We start from the raw sequence: 24,787 nt of genomic DNA on the forward strand, positions 1-24,787 counted from the left end.
GTTATCTGCCAGTAATAAAGTATCAATAAACAATACTCATCATTGTTGTTCAACTTGAATATAAGGCAGGATGCTTGACAGGAAATATGTTTTGTGCTCTACACCGGAATGGGGCTGGATCAAAAGCTGAGCTTTGCAATGGATTTGTAGGACACTGAGTGCCCCTAGGTGGTCACAGCTAAAAGTACAGCAGGAAAAGCCTCCCCTGTGCACCTGGCTCCTCTGAGGGGCAGCTCACCTCTGCTGGGCACTGGGGACACATCCCGACCATGGTGGCGCATTTTTGGGAGGCGTTACAGTTGAAGAAACACTTTTTTTCCTTTTGCTCATTCTCTGCTTTACAGGAGAATGTTTGTGTGGTATTAATTTTAATCAGGCAATTGCTGACATACTGAAGTGGCAGTCTATCATTACTCCCACTTATGGCTCCAATTTAGCCCTTGTCATTGCAGTTGTCAGTATCAATTGGGGATTAGAGTGGGTTGTGACATGCAGAGTGGATGGTCAGTGGATCAGTACCACTTTTCATTCCTTTTTAGCACGATCTTTTCATTATCAAGCAATGATGCAATTTTGTTGCCGCTTTTCAGGTTTTTTATATACATAAAATATTCTGGAGATAAATTGCATCTGGAATTGTTTTTGGGTTCTTTGCATTCCATTTCACTACAGGACTTGAAATATGTGAGTAATTAAATATCACAGAAATGTTACTACTTCTGAAAAACACATTTCTAAAGTTATACAGTCAGTTGTTTTGAAAATGCCTATTTATATAGCAGTGATCCCTAAATAAGATGTGCACTGTGAGATGTACAAAAAAATGTGTCTCTGATTTGTCATTGCGAGGAAAGCAAGCATTAATAATTGAATTGTAGACCAAAATCCAAGTAGCAAAATTTTAAAACCAAATGATGGAATGCTATGTATTAATACAATTTATTAGAGTTTTCAGCAGATAAATGGTATCTCAAATCTCCAAGTAGGGTGTGTGAGAAAAGAAACTTTTATTTTTGTACTTTTGTATTTTATCCTAAGAGTTAAGTTTTCACTGACATAGGCATTGCTGCAGGGAAGGAGGGTAGAAAAATAAAGGTAAATCTCTTACTCACAGAATTCTGTTGGATTTGCTGCTATGGTAACCAGTTAGCCAGAGCTTATTACTCATGTAAAACAGGAACTGTTTGCATTTTTAAAACCTTCATTTGCAAAACAGCATGTCTAAATGATAAAGTTAAATTTCTTTCCCAAGACCACAAGTCTTCTTTGTAGGTGGAAACAACTAAGTGCACAGTTTAAAAAGCAAGGGAAAAGGCACTCCTAGGCAGCAGCATCCATCCACGCTAAAAGCAAATATTTGTTTTTGGAGCAGAGAATGGCTGTCCCCGGAGCAGCCAGCTTAGCAAAAGCAGGAATGGAAGGGCAGAGCTCATCTTTTATGGAAGTCAGATAAATTTCATGCTCTTTAACATCAACTGTGACTGCAGGCTTTTCACTGAAGTCTGGCTCCCTCCCCAGTGTGAACAAAATAGGAAAAGTGATTAAAGTTCACTCAGTACTGGACGGCAGGAGGCAACTGCTCCGGTATCTTCAGCTGAGGGAGAGGGAGAGAGGGCTCTTTAATAAGACTTGTGAGGCTTTTTTGAAGAAAAGAAGTAGGACTCATAGGAGCTAGAGATGCCTACACTAACATTCATTCATTTCCGGTGCTTCATATGGCTTCTTTGACACATTGTAATATTGTCATCCCTTTCATTAAAATGTTCATTATGAAAGGGGAAAGAGAGAAAATGTAACTGTTAACTGGAGTCAAGGGTCAGCCAGTTCAGCTGTGAGCAAAAGACTCAGAGCAGCCTTGGATAATAGCAGCACTTCTGGGGCAGACACGAAAGACTGACAGAAAATGAAAATATGGACCTTACAAATTGTCCTGTCTTGTGATGGACGGGAGTCTTGAGCGTCCTGACAAGTCTTCAAAAGCTGAAGTGGCTAGCAGATCTTCCCAGATCCTGCCTTTTGGCTTTTTCCCTCTGCCTCTGTCTCTTTTTCTGTTTCTCCCTGTTTTAAGTTGTGCAATCAGTATTCACACATTCTTATAACTAATAGGATTAGAGGCGTTGCAAAGGGATTTGAACAGGATAATTAGTTTACTGCTTAGCCCACAATATAACAGGCAAAACCCCTCTGAGAAAGGCGGACAAAATGGGTCAGAAAATGTGTGGGAAATGAGGTAAGGCCTCTCAAACAGAGCTTCAATCAGCTACACCATTATGAAAGGATCCTGGAGTATTCATTCACTGCTGCAGACCGTTGACTTTTTTGGCTTGGCCACCAGAGGTGTCAAGAAAAGAGACCGAGCTGAGCAGTGGGAAGCATTGCTGGATATGAAGGTTTCAAGTGCTTAAGTGCAATTTAAGTTTCTTTGCCACCATGCCACATAGAGCATTTCTAGAAAAGTGAGGCAGCCTCTGGCAGTTTACAAAGCTGAGGCTGTAAAAGCAAAGCCTCTTGTAATCTTGGGGTGGATAACATCTCAAAAACTGGCAAGTGAAATATTGAATCAAAAAACTTAATGTTTGAACATCTGTCTAGGAATTATCTAAAGCATAATATTTCAAGCAGTGCATTTAAGTGTTCCATTTAAATATATTTTTTCCCGTTTAAGATGTGGCAGACAGAAAAAGCCCCCACATCCAGCCCCCCACTGCCCCCACCCGGTGATACTAGAATGGTGCATGAATTACTGAGGGATGGTATTTGGTTTCCAAAGGAGTAGCAGGAAATGCCTCAAAGTTCCTGCCTTTTTTTTTTTTTTTTCCTTGTGAAACTTGTATGAACCACCAGCGTGATCAAAGCTGCCAGAAGTTGTTAGAAGACATGTCGACTTGGGCCTGCCTGTGTATGATAACTTAGAGGTCCCTCCTCTCCAGTGGAAGAAACAGCAGGAGCTTCTCTAATGAACTGTCCAGCAGCTCTATCTTGCAGTGTATATACAACCAGAGGTGAGAAGAGGTTAATCCATAGGGGAACTAGTTAGAAAAGCAAAGCAAAAAAAAAAGCCAGGGAGCTGTATGACCAATATTCAACTTGAAGATGGTTGCTGACACATTTGGTTTCTTTTAATGAAACTCCTCTTTTAATCTGTTGCTTTTTGTGTCAGCTTGTAAGTTTTAACACACTTCAGTTGTGGTGCAGGAGTATGCACTGCATATGCAATACAGAACAATACAGAATGCCATGTTGCTTGTAGCAAATTGACATCCTATTCATTTTAAATACCTATATCTTATTTCTAATGGAGATTAAATTCCTAATCTTGAGATTAGTCTCAGTTGTATTTCAGCATGGGGATTTATTACTATAATCTTTATCTGTTCATAAATGTGAGGAAGACAATGCCATTCACTATTAGACATGTACCTACCTGGCAGCAATGTGAAATCCTTATACTGTAATCCTGGCTGTTGTGATTTTCACTGTTAAGCACATTTACACACAGGTTTATTCTGATTTTATTTTTTAAAAAAACAAGACAGTTTCTCTTTGCTGTTCAAATGCTTTTTCTATGCTTCTTTGTTCACAACTGCAAGCTAACATGTCATCTCTGCCTCTGGGAATCTCTATTTTGTGTTGATTACTATTGTATGTATGGAAAAGGAAATCATGCATATTAAAAAATATTGTGGAAAACAGGCACTGTGAGATGTTTTCTGGTTCTTCAGGACAGGCATTGTACCATACATATATTTGTTTTCATAGATTTCCCACTGGAAGTGATATGTCCCTAATTAAAAAAGTAGAATCAAAACAAGAGAACCCAACAAGCAGAAAGTGGTAGAGGTATGCAGAAGTTTATGTAAGACTCTTCTTCTTGATCTGTATAAAGATCTGTGTTACTTAGTATTATAAATAGTAAGTATGTATAATGAAATTTCAGATAGGTTAAAGGAAAGGAAAAAAAATGCAGGAGAATAAAACACATATCTTAAAGTTCATCAGAACATTTATTTTTAAGCTTAGACTTAACACCTGAATCAAATCAATATCACCAACACAGAGATTTCATTTTGTATGTTTTGAATGCTGGCTTTGTATCTGGTAAGTCCTATTCCTTAAGGTACCAGTATTTTAAATTCTATTTACAATAGGGTTATCTAATACCTTCTTTAAAGTCATTATTTCTATATGATCTTTTATGTTTGTTTAAACTATTCAATTAATACAGCTTGTCAAAGTTCTGGACATATTTTCCATTCAGATATTTATGTAAAACATACTAGTGAGGAAACTTTGGCTTATTTTCATTATTTATAGATATGGATGTGAAGATGGTTAACAGAGGGCAAAAGAGATAAGGAAGAGAAACTGAAAAAACCTGCAGATCCAGGGCTTAATTAGATATTCTGCATCCCTCCTGAATGTTGAATTTGATCTTTTCTTTTTCACAGATTGCAGACCTTTCATTCTCACCCACAGTCTACTTAAAATTGATACGAAGGGAAAATATTTAAATATTTCCCTGTTTGGAGCCAATGTTTGTAGACATATCCTCATGACACCTTGGCTCCTTTGATGGTTTTAGTGTATTTTTAGTTTACATATGTGAAGCACTCAGTAGCACTGCAGTTCAGCTCTCAGACTTACTCAGTTGCAAGTCAGGAATGAATCCTTATCTGTGTTTACTTTTCCTGTAATATATATATACTCCTCCAGTGTATATGTTAACTGCTTTTGATTCCTCCTCAGAATTCTGTTCTTGATAGCACAGTTCCTGTGTTATTCTACAGGGATGCAGACCTGGCACAGAATTTGGAAGTATAGTATTGTGTTGAATGGTCAGTCTTCCTGAAATACTGACCTTCCACCTCAAAGCTTTCATCTACTTGGCAAGATTCACCCCCATTCCTCAAAGAAAACTCAAAAAGCAGCACCTAACACTTGAGTTTTGTTAAATATAAAAGATAATTATATTAAGGACTTGTGCATGGTCCAGTTGTCTGAAATACTTGTTTTGGTGTCACAATAGTTCATTATGGGGCATGATAAAAATTTATAGATGGATTACAGAAAATAATTTCCTTATTTTTCATGTTCTGTTTCCTCATCTCAGGAGAATTTTGTCTTTTTTCACATATGCTTAAATTAGGGAAGTCTATAATTTAAATATGTTCATTTAAACTGGTTTTCTGTAAGTAGTTTGTGATTCAAAGATACATTTCATCACACGCTTAACACTTAACTTGTGAGTAGATGCAATGAATTCAATGGGATTTAAGCACATACGTTAAATTGTGCATGCTTCAGTGCTCTCCTGAATTGGGATGAGATTATTTGTATATTTGTGGTTAGTAAGAGCTATGTTTAACTGAGTTAGTGTAATTTTCCATCCTATGTCTTTGAAAGTGCTGTGCCATAGCCTATACAATTCATATTGTCACAGGTTATCTTACAATGTTTAACAGCTTTACATTTAGCTGATAATTAGGATCTTTATTACTTTGAAGAGTAATGCTTTTGTTTATTTTCAGAATTAGTGGGGATGAGAAGCATTCCCTAAGTAAACTTAATTCCTAACCTATGAAAATTAGGGTTGGTTGTCAATTTAAAAAAAAGAACCAACCAACCAAAAAAAGCCCAACAAAAGACCATCAAGAAAAAAAAAATGAACAAAACCCAAACAACCAAAAAACCCACAGCCAAAAAAAAAACCCAAACCCCAAACCAAAAAAAAACCAAAAAACCCCAAAAACCTGGGAGTAATAATTTGAGAATTTGGAGATTTTTGCCTTTTGGGCTTAAACACTCCGTTTTTGTGAGCAAGGAATGAGAGGTAGAGGATTGGCTCAGGTATGTCTGAAGGGCAGGGGGAAGATGTGCAGTAAGTGGTTTTGCTCCCACTGTTGGAACACATACTCATTGAAAATAATTTCACTTTTAAGAAGCACAGCAAAACCTGACCTCAAATTTTTCTGCCACTTTCCAGGACACTTTGAAGAAAAAGTTTCTTCAAAGGAGTAGATACTGTTAACCATCTCTCTCCTAAATCACCTTAAACCCATGGAATAGATAATTCAAACACAGTTGTGACTGGCCTGAATTCTGAATTTACTATCAACTTGGTTTTAAATTAGGGAAATCAAGTTGTGTGTTTCTTGTGCAGTGGTCAGGAATTGAAGCAGGAAATCATGCTGACAAATGAAGTGAATGGGAACAGGAGACAGAGTTACTTTGTGATTTAATACATTGTCCTAAATATGTTAGATGTATAACTCTATAGAAATTTTAGTTCTTTACTGCTGTAAAGCTGTGATTTAAGTGATATATCTTCAATAATTCCACAGTATTTTGATTCAAAAAAGTTGAGTAGATTGGAAGGAGCTTTAAAAATGCATTTTAGTAGGCTTTTTGACAGATGTGATTAAAAAGCTTAGAGAAAGCAATGCACCTGTCACTTTTAATTGCAGAAAGCTTTCCATCTATTAACTTTATTTTGCCAGAGCCTTCTAATGAAAAAGTTCCAGTATCTAATTTAATTTAATTTTCATTGGGTTTGCCAGAAGAGCAATTAATTTTTAGAACTTCCAACTATGAAGTTGTGCTTCAGAAAGCAGTCTCCCTATTTTACATACCATTAAGTTGCATCATGTGCCTGTCATACCTTAGGAACATCTTGATATCTTTGAAGAAATGTGGCAGTGAAATGTAGACATACTGTCTGTAGCACTAGGTAGGGTTTACAAATACAAATGTTTGTATGATTGGGTTATTCCTATCCATCATTAGATTGCATCTCTCTGGAGCTATAAGTACATCTGTGCCTGGCAGGCTCGTGTTATCACTGATGCATATGGGGACCATGTGTCCGTCTTCCAACAAAAGATATATGGCCTTGTGTAGGAGCAGGATTGGATATGCTTGTGTTTCAGCCTCTAAATCAATTCCTGGGACCTTTGCTACAGATGTTTGAAGCTGCAGGTCTGTAAAAGAGTATACTGTAATATGAACTGAAACAGAAGAATAAGCATGAGAAGGAATTAGCCATATGGCAACAGATAGCAAGTGCAGTGGAGCCAATAGAGAAGGAAATTCTCACACCTTCTCATCTGTGTAAATATTGTTTGAATTCAATCACCTCAGAGCTCAGAGCTAGTCCCATTCTAAGAGGAGATCTGTTTATACTCAGTTAAAATAGTGAGTTAAAGATGCTCCTGCTGTTGTAAGATGCATGTCCTAGGATTTCTGAGCTGGTGGAAGTCTTCCTGAATTCCCTAGAAGCACAAATGGATTCACACTGAATGCCTTAGCAAAAAGCCTGGCTGTATAGTGCTGAGATCTTGATCTATTTAGTGGCTATTATTGATACAGGCACTATGCCATGTGTTCTTGTATTTAGCCTTATTTCTTAAATCCCTTTTTAACTTTTATGCTTAAAAAAAAAAAATGCAGTCAATCTAAGCATTTAAACATTTTATAGTATGTTTCTGAATTAGTCCTTAAGCAATAGGGAAGCTTATGCATTGTTTGCTGGTTTGTGTTTAGGGGTTTTTTAAAGTAAATTTATTAGTCTCTTTTCCCATTACCATAACTGTTCTCAGTGTGTATGTAGTCACCTGGACCTCTCTTTTCTGAAATTACCCATTGGCTCACTGCAGAAGTGTGTAGAATCTTGTGAATGGAAACATCAGTGTCACCCTTGCTCATCCTGAGTGTGCTGTGCTCTCACTGGTTTGCAATTGCCCAACTCTCATCCATCCCATCCAGCTGCCCCGTGTGCCCTCATATAGCAGAACACAGCACCCATCCTCCTGAGTGAAAAAACCCTCAAACAACAACAAAAAACTACCACATCCCCTATGCAATCCCTCTTTACCCTAATTATTGGGGTTTCCCAGTGGGGTTTTACTTGGGACAAAGCTCCATCAGCTACTTAGGAGAGTATGGATATTGGTTGAAGGGAAAGAATTTAGCAATTTGAAAAAAGAAGGCTTGAAAACATACAGATGGAGAAAAAACATCTGAAAAGAGGGAGGATGGGTTTTTAAAGTGCAGTTAAGAGCAGCTACTTTTTGATGCTGTCAGTGGAAAAGTGCAGTCCTGGAACAGAAAGTCAACTTTGTAGACTTCAAGCTTAAAAAAATGTCTGAGTGGAAATTATTTCTAGTGCAAGCAGCTGAATATTTTTGAAAGTTTGAGGAGGAAAATGGAATAAATGTGGCAGAAGTTGCAATAAAATTTAAGCTTTTCTATAAAAAATACTAAATTCCATTTTGCATAAATTAATTTTTCCCAGAACATTTTAATGTAATTTACATATTGGTATTATGGCAACAGCATACAGGACTATTAAGAAGAAATGGGATTTTTCACATTCTTGAAATGTGGAATGGAGCACTCTGATTCAGTTTCTTAGCCATGGTTGTTCATTTTAAGATTAAGAAATTAGTTGTGATTAATTCATTCTGGAATGGTGTATTTTCTTTTTATTGCTTACATACATTTTTTACCAATTTCATGAAGTTTTTTTCTCTGAATCCAGCTAGGATGCACTTTTCTTGTTATACACACCAGTTGTACTGCCTCTGATGTATTGTCAGCTCCTTTGAATAGAGGAAAATACCTCTTGAAATTCTGATTCTTTGTATGGCACTGAAAGGGAAAAAGTTGTGGTCAGAAATTTGGGGAAAAGGCTGGAGCAGTCACAGAAGGAGAAGGCAGGCTCAAGAAGAAAGAAAATCTTGGAACCCTTGAACAGAAGAAACTTGAGGCTTGACACTTCTGGGATGCACAGCTAGAGTATTAAAATAATTTAATCCTGGTCAATGGGAAGTTTTACTTCCAGAGTTCCTGAATGTATGTATCAGTAACTGCCCTGAAGTTTCTCAACTATTTCTTTTTTCTCCTAAGAGCTTTAATTGACTTGTATTAACCAGCACATATGTAGCACACGAGAAATAGAATAAACAAAGAAATCCAGTCATTCCATTACTCAAATAATTGAGCTTGTTATACTGTTATATAGTTCATTTTCAGTGAAGAGGAGGATAGCATGAACATCTGTTCCTTGTCCTTTCATTTATAGTTTTCTCATAGAAAAGCCTAAAGTCCTGGTTCTTTGGTCCAGAAGCCCAGTGGTGCAAGTCACTAGTATTTGTTACACAGAATAAGAAAAATACCAACAAACCAGCACCCGGTAAAACAAAAAAGTTTGTGTGAAAGATATTACAGTCTAATAAATGACACATGGGTATAAGCAGATGGATGAAGACCGGAACAAATAGTCATATAAAATTGGTCATCACGATAAGTAGCAGTGATTGCAGCTTAGCTGTTGTCAGGTTTTTTTAATCATCCGTGGTAATCCTTTTAATAATTTGCTTTGCTTTCTTCCACTGTTTTAGCATAGTTTTTGGCACTGACAAGCAACAGCCTTAAAGCCTGAAGTATCAGTGCTCCATATATATTAGGCACCTACACATATAATGTAAAAAAAAAACCTGTACAATAAATCTGTCCTACCAAGCAATCAGCCCATCTCGAGAGATAATCCCCAAATTGCATCATTCAGCTCAGATGCAGGAAGACTGAGCACAGTGATATTGAACATTAATGGTCCACAAGATCTTTTCTAGTTTACTTTCCAAATATTCCCCTGTCCCTTGACAAATTGTTCAAGGTTAGTTTTACTGCTAGGAAACACTTGAACTACTCAGATTATTATCAGAGTAAAAGTTTGGAGCTATACTTCATAAAAAATGTCTGTGTCCAGGGATGTAATTATTACTTGTCTGTATTGGAATTGCAGCTCTGCATAATGGGATTGGATCAGGAGTCTACTCTGCTCTGTTTTGAAGAAACAGGAATTGCCACAGCTTTCTGAGTGATATTTCAGAAGAGAATATACAGGGTTGTAGGCTGTGTAGTGATACTAGACGATGTACCAGACAACCATTCAATCAGTTCCTGAAAGTGCTTGCAGTTTCAATTCCACAGCAGGTGAAACAATATTAAATATTAAAGACATGTTGACAGCTGCAAACTTGTTCTAAAAAAGAAGTTTTGTTACAGGGAAAAGTAGTGATAGATTTTTTCAGATACTGTTGAAGAGGTCTTTTGGAAAATTAAATATGCCATCTCATCTATTCTTAATGTGAGCAGATCCCCAGCCAAGCCAAATGGATGTTTCAGCCATGCATATGCTGAGTGTCTAATGTACCAGAAGAAGTGAAAGTTACCCAGCAGAATCTTGTTTTATTCTTTTAAAGCTATTAACATTTTCAAGTCTGTCAAGTGTAATAGTTGATTAAAGATTAATCACCAAATCACCATCAGAGACTAGTAAAATGAAAATAGCAGAATCTTTACCCTTTGCCTACATAGAAACACTCTTTTATGGGCTTGTGTGAAAAAATGACACATAAAGATTTGTTATTTTTACTTTTCCTTCAATTCCAGCCTGCTAAAGGAAAAGGAGAGGAAAATCCATGAATGAAACCCATGCTTAACCTGAACCTCCCCTGGCACAGTTTGAGACCATTTCCTCTTGTCCTGTCACTTGTTATGCAAGAGAAGAGACTGATCCCCACCTGTCCAATCTCCTTTGAGGCACTCTCAGAGAGCAATAAGGTTTTCCCTGAGCCTCTTTTTCACCAGGCTAAACACCCTCAGCTCCCTCAGCTGCTCCTCAGCAGGGTTGTGCCCCAGACCCTTCAGAACCCCCAGTTGCCCTTTGGATGCTCTCCAGCCCCCCAATGCCTTTTTTGTGCTGCAGAACTCAGAGCACAGCAGGACACAGTACCTGAGGTGCAGCCCCAGCACCCATATGCATATTTTACCCATATACATCCACATGGGTAAAAGTCATTTTCCACTCTGCAATCTCCAAGTGGGGCTGTAGGTCAGCACCACCCTCACACAGCACAGCTGTGCTGGCCTGGGCCCTGGCAGGAATCACAGTGCTATCAGGGATGCATGATAAGTCAGTAAAATGTCACTCAGTGCCTTCCTGCAGCTTGGCCAATTTGACAGTGTATGGAGGATAAAGATTTGTCAGCTTTTTTCTTTAGGAGGTGAGGACTTCTTAAGAGCTTCAAGGGTTTTTTTTATGAAAAGGATTATGCCAAAGCCAAATTTGAAGTAGTATTGCAATTGTCTCTGAAACTGTGGGTGGTCCTTTCCTCTTTAGGAGCTACAACATGTAATTTCTTTCCTGTTTTGTTTTGGGGATTTTGTAGTCTAAACAAAAGAGAATTATGTATTAATTTAGTGGAACAGACTATTAAAGAATGCTTTCCTTTTCAAAAATAATTTCTAAGGCTCCAATAAAATACATGTGTGGTCCTAATACTCCTGTTTTATTGCACAATTAGCATTTTCCCTGCTAGGCCACTCTAGCAAAATAAAGAATAAATGGTGAATCTCCTTAAGCAATTATTTTCAGTAGTATCAAAGCATACAAATTGATTTAAGTACATTTTTGGACACATTGTAGAGTGGAATTGATTTTGCAGCCCATGGGTTAACTTTTCTGCCAAGACAGAGATTGGATGTTTTGGCTTAGTCCAAACCCAAAATGTATTCCTATTAAAAAGTAAACGGTCTAGTACTTGTACTCTGTGCTATTTAGATTTAGAAATCATTGATTACTAATACTAAAAATTATAAATATGTTATGCATTATATTGCACGGCTGTAAAAAGTCAGGCTGTTTCTCAAACAAAAGAAAGATTATCACTAAGTATCAGAATTCAAATTTTGGATGACTTAAAACTAAATGTTAAGGTTGAAGGTACTGATAAACTCTGGAGGCTACCAGTCCCGCTATTGTGTAGTGTCTTACTTTTTCTCTTTTGCTGTCTATGTTCTGTAGTACATAAATGATCTCTCTTCTTTAATAAATAAATAGATAAAGTGGATTAAAAGATATACTGCTGAAATAATGCAGATAATAGTATGCCAAAAGCTATAATAAGAAGTACATTTTGATTCCATAACAGATTTATAAATGGATGACATTTAAAAAACCTCAAGCATTAAGAATGAAAGAAGCATGAATGATATAATCAAAAGTGCTATCATTAAAAAATGAGACATGAAAGTGGGCAGGGAAATTTAGTCTGAATATTCTTAGGGGAAAAAAAGGCATTCCTTACCATGGGAATTGCAGTGACTCTAATCATTCAGTCCGTGTTGCAGTGATGATTGCCCTGTGTTGTGAAATGTGAAATATTCACTTGGGCCATGTAGCACACCATGGCCCAGGGAGTGATCCTGCTTTAGCGTGAGAATAGGTTTGTGTGCCTACTGTGTGCAGCATCTGAATCTCTAGGGAGTCAGCAGAGCAAATGGAAATTAGTGATGCAGAGAGAACCTGAAATTCTGTCATCTCAATCTTTCTCATCAGTTTCGTGCTCCTCAGCATAGTACTGATCCATGCTGCTGCTGTATGTACTGCCTTGGTTTCCCCATCTGTAAAAAGAGGTTAATAGTAGCTGTCTAATACATGAAATTTTAATCCTCCTATGGGAAGCAGCAGCAATAATGATTTACAGAACTAATGTTTGAAATTATAATTTATAGGTTTTATCGTAATGAGGGGACATATATGTGCTGTAGAGACCTATTAGCTACTGCTGGTATTATTGGACACCTTTTGTGTCTTCAATATGAAGAGAAATCACTGCAAAGATTGTTTTACTAAAGAACAGAAGAATAAAACCATTGAAATTAATAGGAAGTTAACTAATTTATTTCACAGTCACAGAATAATGGTACAGCAGTTTTTGATTGTTTGATTTTGTTTCTTTGTTTGCTTTGCTTTCTCAGAACAAGAGTTTAGACTGAATTTTTAATTATATATTTTTAAACGTTTTCTTGTTCTATTATAATTGATCTGTAGATCTGCCAGAAAGCTATGCCTACTAAAAGGACATGACAAGACATTTGGGTATAAGATTATCTTCATGAATAAGTGATGCCATACAGTAGTAACTGCATAAAGTTAAAGCCAAGCATATGTCAGTATTCTAACAATTAACTGGCTAAGCCTCACTTGACTGATGGGAAGGGTATTTAGTTGTCTGCATATATTAATGTATTTGCTGAACATGGGATAAAAAAAAATGTTCTGTTATAATTAATCATTTGTGTTTGTTTAGTAAGCTTGTGTTACAATATGATATATTGCTGCCATGATGGAATTCCTGATAGGCTTCAGTAGCTCCAGTTCACCTGAGCTACTGATTTAAAGGAGCTGTCTCTCCAGGATGCTCCCCCTGCATTAACACCACAATGTTCAGTGGCATCTGTATTCTTGATGACTTTGTACTTTGCTTTGATTTTTTGATTACATAGTTTCGAAAATAATTTTCACTCTCACGTGCTTTATCGTATAGTGATAAATGAAGTTTCATGAGCAGGAAAAAACCCATCTGATCAGAACTTTTCCATGCTAAAACAAGACACCTAATACAGAGTAGAAAAATGTATTTATTCAAATTTTGAAAGTAGAAAACTGTCATTTTAGAAATGAAATCCAAGTCAGAGATCCACTGAAACCTAAAAAATCTTCTTTGGCATTTCATTCTCTCCTCTTTGCATTGGAAAGCCCATGGCTATGGCAGCTTTGCAAACAGAGGCAGCTGCCAGTGTTCATGATAATGTGAAATAACCTTTTGTCATACTTCTCTGGAAACATTTCACTTGAGACACTTGAAACTTGGGGCTGTGGCTCCCTTGTCTTATGCTGTCATGTTGCAGCATGTTCACACCTTCCATATCTCAGATTTGACTACTGGCGCTTTCAGTGCCTCCCAGTGAGGCAGGGCTCTTTGTTTTCCCTAAGATCAAAGCCAGGGGAGTAAATAATAATTCTTGGTTCTTGATCTGGAATAGCTTTGAGGTTTTAGATGATCTGGCTCATTAATGTGATTGTGGCTGGAGAAGTATCTCAGACCATGCAAGATCTCACAGATATCTTCATGAAGTCCAGGATCCAGCGAGTAGCCTATGCCAGAGCATGTTTCACAGGCTCTTTCTGCAAGGAGCTTCCCAGTGAATAGGTAGGGGGTGTCTTCTCCCTGCCTCCTGTATTTTTTAAGGTGTAATCAAATACAGAAATACTGTAGGAACACTGAACAGTACTGAAGAAAAAGCCAATGATAATAAAAACAGCTGAAATGGACAGGACCATTTGATATTCATAAACTAACTGTTGGTTAGTTTTACTCTTTCAGGATAAATGTCTAATTGATACCTAATGTATCAATGTATACTAATGTTCCTAAAAAGAAGTTGTTACTTGTTCCATCAAAATAATCTGATTGACCTAGGTAATGATTGTAGGTCCCTTTCAACTGAACTATCCTATTAAAAAATATGTTGTTTGGTTTTTTTCACCATCTTTGTGTTACAAATGAAATCCCGTGTCCAAATTCATATATTTGGTTTTCAGTCCAATAATTTAAATAATTCTCATTCTTTTTATTTCTTTGAAGGCCTGGTAGTCTCATTATCTATGAGTCTTTGCCACTTTATACAGGCATGGAGGATTTAATGCAAAGTATAGTTACCTAATGTTAAGTGTTGTTTTTCCAGTAAGAGAGAAGTACTTAGCAAGGCTTACTTCATTCATGTCATGAATACATAAGTAATTATCAGGATGCCAGTCATGAAATAGCCACTTTCTGAGATGTTTTTATAAACTGGCATAAATAAACTGGTAAGAATTCAGTACTTAGTTAGGCTGAGTATTTCTGCCTTTTCCTTTAAAAATCAGGACACATTACTCATTCCCAGTACTCAGTACTTTGCAAAGTACAGAATGGCAGTATAGATTTATGATATCTGTGGTCAGACACAGAGGGAGGTTAAACCATTGAGGAAAATAAAATTACAAGTAATTAAATTTACAAGCGGGTTTGCCATCTTCAAAAGATTTAGTGTTTCAGAACAAACAATGATTTAGCCACGCAACAAAACTGTGATACAGCTTTAACAGTTTATGATATAGATATTTTATGTGATGTTTCAATTTATATAATTAAAAATTGAGCACTCCTTTTAAGGGTATATAGGATATTCAGCTGAGAGCCATACATGGTGAGTAATAAAATAACTGCAATGCAGTACTTTGCATTTTTTAAGAGCTGAAACATTCCATCAGGATCATTAATTTCAGGTTATCTCAGGGCTTTATCTTCAGATAAGAAAGCAATACTGTATATAAGTCAAGTTTTTTTTCTGAGAGCAGGTTAGTATCATCTATTGGTATGAATTTCAAATGTTCACAGGACTCCAAGCTTTGAGATTTTTTCCCTGATACACCTCTATCTCCTAACCAGTAAATATGATAAATATAACTGTACCATTTCCATCCCGTTCTTAGGAAGGATTCAGTAGTAACAAGGTTTTTGGCAAGGTCTTCCTGCTATTTCCACAAGCTGAATACATTCTCATTACCAATGTATTCTTGGAGAAAAAAAGTCTGCATGCACAAAATGAAGCAGTTGGGGGAGGAAGGGTGGGGCAGAGGTGTTTGGGCTTTTTTGATGGAATTGTTTTTATTATTGATTTTTTTCCTTAGTTCATTGGTTTGTGAAATGCAGAAATCTACATTCTTTTAGCCATAATTTCAAATTAGACAAGTTGCTTTGTCAGAATATCCAAATTAAATTTTTAATCTTTGGAAATTGGTTTAAAAGCTGAGGCATTTGTGCTTATCAGAATCCATTGCATGTAAATTGCCATTATCCAGGTTGTTTAAAAATAAATTATATTTTACATAAGCACGGTAATTGCAGAATTTACTTCATCACAAATCTTAGAGAATCTCTAGTTGTTCTGTTTTTATTTATGAGTTTGAATGCTTGTATAGACTACATTAATTATAAAAAGTAATTATTTAGATGCAGCATATTTAGTCTTTGATTTAAAAAAACGCTCCTGACCTTCAGAGAGAGAAAAAATAGTATGCAAGTTTTTCAAAACAGTGCTGCAGTTGGGCAAAAATTCAGAAATCTTTGTGCATTCTTCTCTGTGTACCTTCGCTTACAGTGGGATTCAGCTTTGTTTGCTTTATGGATTTGGTTTTTAGTTTTTGCATTTGGGAGAATGGGGCTGCAGCCAGAATATTACAACTCAGAAGAATGCTCGACGTATTTACATCTTAAACTTATCTGAAAGAATCCCCTGTGCCCAGACTGGTTTGTGCATCTAGAGCAGCAGCAATGCTCATTTGTGCCTCCTCAAAAAGTCTCTGTCAGCTGCTGCCACTCTGCCTCACCCAGGAGGCTTTTGGGGCCAATCTGCTGTTTAACCCCTGTACTACTTTTTAACCTGATGGAACAAATCTGAGAGATGTCCTTGAGAACATCTCACATTTAGAGAGACTGAAGTTACACCTGGCCCTGAGCACGGGTTCGGGGATCTGGAGCAAGGGGGAGCAGTGGAGGACAAGGAACAAAGGTGCTCTGCCCACTGAATGACAGGAATGAAGGCCACGAATTTGCACTAAGGAATTTTCTTGAAAGGTCAATGTCTAAGGTACTCCCCTTCAGACTTAATAATTTGGTGTATATCCCTCTAGGAATTATACAGTGGAGTCAAGAACAATTTAGTTGAAAGAGGCCTCTATGACAGCCTGAATCTGCATAAAGATGAATTTGTCAAAATATCTCACTAGATCATTGTGCTCTATTAAAGAAAGAAATTCTCACATAGCCTTGGCTTTTCCACTCTTGCTGTAATTTTTATTCAATTCTGCTGTTCCAAAGGTATTCTGGATTTTAATGTAAGGTCCTGGGCTGTAATATTAATGGAGAATAAATTGTTCCAGTGAAAATATCTTGATCAGATTGACATTTTGTAATGTGAATCAGGTTAATGCCTTTTTTTTAAAAAATACAGATCTATTCTTATAAAAGTAGTATGTTTTGTTGGATCTTTGCTTAAATATTCTTAGATATTCTTAGATATTCTTTCATTTTAGGGGGATCAATTGCCATCATAGAGCCTCTATTCAAAGGCTGCCTATTTTTGAAATGGAAGATGATGCCTGCATAGTTATAAATGCAGCAATACAATGACCATCAGGCTGAAAAGGAGTTTTGCACCTTTCTTCACTACTGAATATAAGTTGCAAAGTCAAATCAATGTAATCTAATGGCGTGCAAAATTGGCTGGTTTTATCTACAAAATAGATTTTTGCCCCATTTCCTATGAAAGTCACAATGCACCTTGTGCTGCTTGTGGCCTTTATTTTTGAGCAGTCTAAGAATTGCGGTGGAATGAGTTCAAAGATCAATAAAAAAGACCACATGCAGTTTCTGAGTTGTGAAATGTAGGTGTAATTTATGCAAGAAGAAAAAGTTGAATGTTTGTTTAAGCCCCTCAAGGTTTTTATAAGGAAGTTTTTTTTACACTGAGTAGATAAGAACTTGAAGCAATCAATAAATAATTACTAAAATTTTTCCTGCTATAAGGAAAATAGTATTCTTTATGAGAAGTAGAATTTAGCAGTGTGGAAATGAATTTACACTTTTGTTACAGAAACAGTTCCAAGTTTCCCAAACCAGCTGATGCATTGCAAAAAAATTACTTTTGGGAAAAAACATTTGCCAACCTTACTTAGCTCTCCAGATTTAAATGTATGCTTTAAACAATGCCTTGTTCAGCAAGGTTGGGAACCTTTTCAGTCAAGTAGTTTACATTTGAAATTAGCTAAAATTACCAGGGAACACTATACTTCAGTCTGCTTGAGCTTGTGCTACAGGGAACTGGTGTTGACTCTGCCGACCCAGCAGTAAATCTAGCCTGCAATTAGTTTGTCTGTGTCTTTTGCATTTGCATACACACAGACATACCTGTGCACAATGGCTCTGTGTATTGGCTATTGAGGGACCTGGCACAGTAGCTGTCACTTGTTAGGTCCTCATGTTTGTGCTAAAATTTCCCACAGAAACAAAGATTTTGACCACTAACATTCTCTATTAGATTTTTAAAAATAATTTACAGTTGGCCTCAATATTGTTCATCTTTCACTTTTTTTAATTATATAAAATGGTGAGTGATGATACACTATCAAATGCCATGAAAAGCTTAATGCACCATTGCCCATTATCTCCTGTAGTAAATATATACGAGTACAGCAGTGGCTCACGTAGATATATACATATATCTGTGTTATAAACTAATCATTGATCATGATACAAATCACTGCTGCTAGCTTAGCCACTTCACACACAATTTTTATACAGGTAAAATGTATTAGTCAATTAGACAGAAATGTAAATATAGATATTTGCGTTTTATGCTTATAAGGGAATTTTTCTCCAAGGAAGTAGGCTGTTAAATCATGTTACCGTAACAAATGCTGAAGGCTGCTTTTTCATTCATTGCCACTGAATTTATTGTCAGAGCAGTACAGTTATATCCCATTTCAAGATTACTTAGGTGGCTTGAAAATTAAATCACAGCTCACAAATTCTCTTTTTTCACATACGATTAATAATACTAAAATTGGGTCTAGTTTTAAGTATACTTTGCAAGATATTGCAGTGCAATTAGGTGCATGAACTATGAAAGATTTAGTAAATATAAAGTGATTTTCCATTAATTAACAATGAATTGGATAATACAAAATTGCTGCAATGTATGTGGAATTATATTCAAAATAATTACATTGATATAAATTTTGTTAAAGTTGGGCAAAATGGGGTTTTATATAGTCCTCAAATTGTGTTTTGCAAGTTCATAAATCTGAAAGGGATCTTCAGGAGTGATTGCTCAGAACTGCAAATATGAGCTCATGCTAGATTACATTTTAGAGAAAGAATATATCAAAAGCATGACTTATGTCTAATGAGTCTTGCGTGTTCACTTAATCTGAGCTATATCTCTTAATTCTGTGCACAGTTTTGCAATGTTTCTCTAAAATTTCTTTCTGAAAAACATCCTCTAAAGATGTCTCCAAATCTCAAGGTAAAGAAACTTTACTTCTGCTAGGATCTGGATTGCATTTGGTGTGCTTTTAGAGTTAAGATCCTGGGTTGGTTTTAGCAAAATGAAATCTAGTTAACTAAAGAGAACTGCTGTGCAAATGGACTTAAAATCCCTGTGTATAGACACCTGTACACATCTGATTTTTTTGTACATTTTTATTCAGATGTTTAAGAAAGCTTCTTCATATAATTGTGTTCCTCATATTGTGTATAGATAGTTGCACCTTGGAAGGTTTCCAAAAGAAGGTCTGATTTCATAATTTTAATACAGCAAGGTAGATAGGTCCCCTTGCAGAACTTCAAACATTCATGTACCATGTATGATAGGTGTTTTTGGTCCTGGGAAGCAAACTATTCTCTGAGGTAAAACCTCCAATCTGCATGTGGTATAGACACAGCAATAAAGACTTTCATGTGCTGGTCTTCTTCTATTGCACTGCATCACTGCTAATAGTGCACAGCATAAATGAAAAGTTCTGCATCCTAGTTTGCTTTTGTTTTTTTTTATTTTCTCTGTCTCCTCTGTCTACTACTATCTTCAGTTCTCTATATTTTATTTTCAATATTGACCAGTGAAGGACAAAAATGTGTTTGTATTTCAGAAAAAATAAAGGGCTGTTTATTCGTACTGATAGCAAAAAAACACTACTGAACAATAATTTTATAAGCATTTTAGTAATATTTTTCTTTTGTAAAAGATAATCATTTCAGATGACATGATACAGCTGATCATACAGTGATTTTGGGGAGGAATATTAGATGTCTGCTGCAGAATGTATTTTAATTCCTTCTTTAAAAATATATGATGCTTGACTGAAACAAAAGTCAGAAACATATTGATTTCAGATACTACACAGCTGCATTGTTGTTTCTCAATAGCTCACTATTTGTTCTATTTGCTGCATTTCTGTCTTCCTTACATAAAGCTGAATATACTATCAAACATGGACTTGGAATGGTTGAAAAGTGAAAACATTTCTACTGGGTTTTTTTTTAATGTTTTGGCATATATGTTGTTATTTTCTAAAGGAACTGCCTAGTGTGACAGAGAGAAACAATTTTGACTGTTATTGCTACTTCTTTTCTTCAATTACAAATCAGTTAATGCAATAAAATAAGCTTCATTGAAAATATTGACTGAACCATAATGTCTGTATTTTTTTTATTTTACATTAAACTAAATATATATAACACTTTTACATTTATATTTTTCTTCTTAGTGATCTTAGTGAAAATCAGATTCAAGCAATACCAAGGAAGGCATTCAGAGGAGCAGTAGACATAAAAAATCTGTAAGTATTTCCTTCCTTCCTTCCTTCCTTCCTTCCTTCCTTCCTTCCTTCCTTCCTTCCTTCCGCCACTTCCTTCCGCCACTTCCTTCCGCCACTTCCTTCCGCCACTTCCTTCCTTCCGCCACTTCCTTCCTTCCGCCACTTCCTTCCTTCCGCCACTTCCTTCCTTCCTTCCGCCACTTCCTTCCTTCCTTCCGCCACTTCCTTCCTTCCGCCACTTCCTTCCGCCACTTCCTTCCTTCCGCCACTTCCTTCCTTCCGCCACTTCCTTCCGCCACTTCCTTCCTTCCGCCACTTCCTTCTGCCACTTCCTTCCTTCCGCCACTTCCTTCCTTCCTTCCTTCCGCCACTTCCTTCCGCCACTTCCTTCCGCCACTTCCTTCCGCCACTTCCTTCCGCCACTTCCTTCCTTCTGCCACTTCCTTCCGCCACTTCCTTCTCCTTTCTTCCATATATTCTCATATATTCTGATGATAATGCTTTGTAATGCTTTTTTTTTTTTTTTGTATCAGATATCTTTTTTTCTAAGAACTGTTATAGCTGCTTAAGGAATATCTGCATAATATTGATGTCATTTGTTTGTGCAAAATACTTTAACGGATCTTAAACATCCTCAGATTGTCTTATGGAAATGTAAAAAATTGAAGTAAGTTGAAGACAACATGGCATTATAACTATTAGTCTATGAAACTGAGTTAAGTATTTGAATGTCAGGCAATTTGAAATATTTTATGGTTTCATGTGGAAAAAATCATTTTGCCTTGGCTTTAAAAGTTTGTCTTTTGTTTGTTTGCTTGCATAAAGAAAGAAATTCATGCTATATTACCTAGTTTAGCTGGCATAAGTTTTTATACTTGTGTGACTGTTTTACTTGCTCAATTTTATTTTGTTGTCTTTTCTGAAAGAAAGATACTTTCCTGGAGATAGTGGCTTTGAAGTTCATGGACAGGTTTTGAATTCTTATGGTTTCTAAATGTGGAAATATGTGAGTTTCAAGACAAAGCAAAGCAGTAACTTTTCTACTTTCTGTTCAGAGTGGTGAGGCAGTTTAGTGGGTTGAACAAGCCAAGCAACCTGAAGACTGTGATGAACTTCTGCAGTAGGAAACAATAGTTATTTACTCAAAAGCTTCAAAACCCCTACTGTAAGCAAAGGACTCATCACTTACAAATAGCCAGCAAAGACAGAGGACATACAATAACAGGTTTCAGAAAGACTACGGAGCTTCCAGAGTGATGCAGCTGTGAAAAAACATGATTGCTATATAATGTGGTATCAATAAATATAGGGAAATATTAGGTTATAGGAGGCCTTCATGTTATTCCTGCTGAAAAAAAATATTAATTGAAGTTGCCAGGGCTAAAATAGAAAGACAAACATTCTAGTTGTATTGCTTTGAAAACAGCAATTGATGTATCCTCAGTAGGAGCGGATGAGCTAGGAAGCCCTTCACTTTTCTGTCTGCCTGTGATGGAATCCATTCTGCTGCCTGCAGTACTGCACACAAACTGGTGAGGAAGATGTCTTTTTGAAGATTTAGCAGAATGCCCAAGAATTTGGCCTACTACAGTTCTTCCCTGCAATGAAATTCTGTCATACCTTAGTGGAAAAAATCATTATTTTCAGCTTTGTTGTGTTCAAAAACATGCAAGCGCTTGTGATTCTCAAAGTAGCTTTTTTACTCTATTTAATTGACAGTTTGAGTTTTTATTCAGAGCTAGTCCCACCACATACATAGTCAAAAAGAGGTTTGGCTGCAAGAAGCCTGCATTTTTTTGCATGTCCTTTTGTATTTGAAAATTTATACAGCCATAGAAAGGAACTTACATTGTAGAAATAGCAGCATCATTGAAAATATTTTAGTGGCAAAGTAGTAGTTTATAATATGGGTGTACTTATATATTGCAAGAAAATTCCACTTTGTCGCAGTGGAGGCGGTCAGGACATAAAGCAGAGACCACAAGCAGTCTCAGTTGGTAACACTTGGCAACAGTTTATTCATGAAAATGGCTTATCTTTTATATACTTTCCAGCTGTTTACCCTTCTTCTACCTTAGCTATTGGCCACAATAATTCAATACCATGCCATTGGTGAAAAGTTACTCTGACTCCACCTAACTTTCTAAAAATGCTTCATCCAGCTGCAGAATGCTCTTATCTTCCTTCTCTCGATCTCAATCTCCTTGTTTACGGCCGTGGAGAAAGCTCCTTATCAGCTTCTTCTTCTTCCTACTTCTCGCTCCTTTAGCTAACAGGCCCGCTGCTAGCCCCTTCCACACCAGTTAAAAGCTGCATTAGGATGCTAATCTTTATCTGAGATACAGTTTTTATCTTAGTGTGAATTTTTAAGCAAAGGATCCTGAATTATGTCTGAAACTTGCATAAAACAATAGCTGTGTCCTTTAAAAATAATAGCTGTGTCCTTTATCTCCTTATCATTTCAGGAGATAATTTTAAAAAGATAAAATTGTAAACACCATAGCATTGCCACAAATTTCAAACCATATGTGTGTCCTTTTTTTTATTCTGATAGGATAAATACTACAGATATCTCCTCATTACTTGTCCCAGGAAAAAAAAAAACATCAAACCTTTAATCTGAAAATTTCATGATCCCTCTAAAATTGCTCTGCAGAATGACCAGTTAATTAATGGGGTGAGTTGGGTGGATTCTACTACAGCATTTATATAACTAGATCAGGCTATTTTGCCTGTCCTAGAATCTTTGGTGAGGAGAGACAAACCCCAGCTTTCCATCTAGCCTTCGTCATTACTTAGAGAAGACAGATAGACAGAACTTGTATTTAATTGTTCAAGAAAATTAAAGAGACAATTGATAGGTGACAGGTATAGCAGGTGTCACGATTCAAAGAGGAATTGAACTATCTGTCAGGAGGTTGTAGCCAGGTGTGTGTTAGTCTCTTTCCCAAGTAACAAGTAAGAGGATAAGAAGGGATATGAGGAAAAATATCTTCACCAAAAATTTTTTTAAGGTTTGTAATGGGAGACTGGGGGAAGAGATGGTGTCACCATAAGCTGGAGGTACTCAGAAATGTGTAGGTATGGCACTAAGAGACAGGATTGAGCAGCGAACTTGGCAGTGTCAGGGTTAAAATTTAACTCCATGATCTTAGAGATCTTTTCCAACTTAAATGATTCTATGAGTCTATGAAGGGGATTAACCTAAAGTCCAGGAACCAAATACTTATATATCCTTAATAAGAATTGTCATAAGTAGAATTCCATATTTGTTCTAGTTTTGGATATTTGTTCTAGAAATAGTCTACTAGTTGGGACTTAATGTTAAAGATTTAACTCTTCCAAACTCATCTGTGGGATAGATAAAGGTGCAAAGAGAAAAGAAGCCTGTATTAGAGCACGTTGTAATATATATATATTCATATAAATTTGTAGCAACAGTAATTACATCAGTTTCAACAGTAATCACATCTGTTTCAGTTGAAATACTAAGCCTTTTCTTTAAACATGAAATGATTGATAACCATCCAGAACAGTAGCTCAGTTAAGCTGTTTTAAAAGTGGTTAACCAATTTCATACAATTTGACCTGATAAAGTATTTTATGTTCCTGAATAGAGACTCACCAAATACCTTTCTTCTGAATCAGGAATTGGAGTATTTTGGAAAGCATCTTATTGTATACTTCTCAGTCTTTGCAGAACAAAAGGAATGAGGTGTTTACTCAGATAATCTGAAGGAAACTGCTTCCTATAAATTTGATAATGCCACTATAGCCTCCTGCAGCATGTTAGCTCTAGAGTCCTCTTGATGTTTCTCTGAAGAAGCTGTCTAGGTTCCATAAAATGCATCCATGGTACTTTCTTTCTGGTCATCTTAATGCTCATCTTAATATAGATTCTGTAGAAGATAAAAAGCAAAATGGGCTAGACATTATGAGAATTGACAACATAGGCAACCTGCCACACCCTTGTAGTAAAAAGAATAACAAACCCTGAGAAACATTCAGGCTTCAGAAATGTAATTTACATCTAATTAGAATTACCTAGTTACCAATTTGTTATGCCTTTCATCTTAGAAGTAAGAGTTTGGCTCTGTCTGTACTCTCACTTGAGGCAACTGTAGGCAGCAATAAGATCCTCCCTTTCCCCTCTCTCTAACAGCCAAACAAATGCATTTCTTGCAGACCATCCCCAAATGTTATCTGCTTCAACCCAGTTCTTGTGGCCCTGTTTGACTCTGTCTTCTACTGGAGAGACCAAAACCAGGTGCCATCTCACAAACTCAGAAGTCATCTAAAATATGCCAGAGTGTCCCTGGCTTCACTCTCACCAATGCAGCCCAGTTGTTTGTAAAGTATTAAGTTTTTCAGTAAAAGTGACAAAAATTGGGGGAAGCTTATGTTGTAGTAGCTCTCCAGACTAGAAATCCAGTATCCATTATTTTGGCAGTTCAAATTAAAAAAGCATAATATCTACAGTGTGTCAAAGTTTCAATTTTTCTATTCAAGGAAGTATTCTTG

At 36.5% G+C, this 24,787-nt stretch overlaps 1 protein-coding gene across 16 annotated transcripts in view; it reads left to right on the forward strand.

Moving 5' to 3' along the window:
- SLIT2 (slit guidance ligand 2) overlaps window positions 1-24,787 on the forward strand; it is a 256,993-nt gene that overhangs the window by 129,224 nt on the left and 102,982 nt on the right. For all 16 annotated transcript variants that reach the window (XM_026792129.2, XM_026792130.2, XM_026792131.2 and 13 more), the window contains exon 5: window positions 20,216-20,287. In XM_026792129.2, the coding sequence (XP_026647930.2) occupies window positions 20,216-20,287 (72 nt within the window). The remainder of the gene's footprint in view (window positions 1-20,215; window positions 20,288-24,787) is intronic.

This window comes from Zonotrichia albicollis, chromosome 5 (assembly GCF_047830755.1).
Source record: "Zonotrichia albicollis isolate bZonAlb1 chromosome 5, bZonAlb1.hap1, whole genome shotgun sequence".
Classification (NCBI taxonomy): domain Eukaryota; kingdom Metazoa; phylum Chordata; class Aves; order Passeriformes; family Passerellidae; genus Zonotrichia; species Zonotrichia albicollis.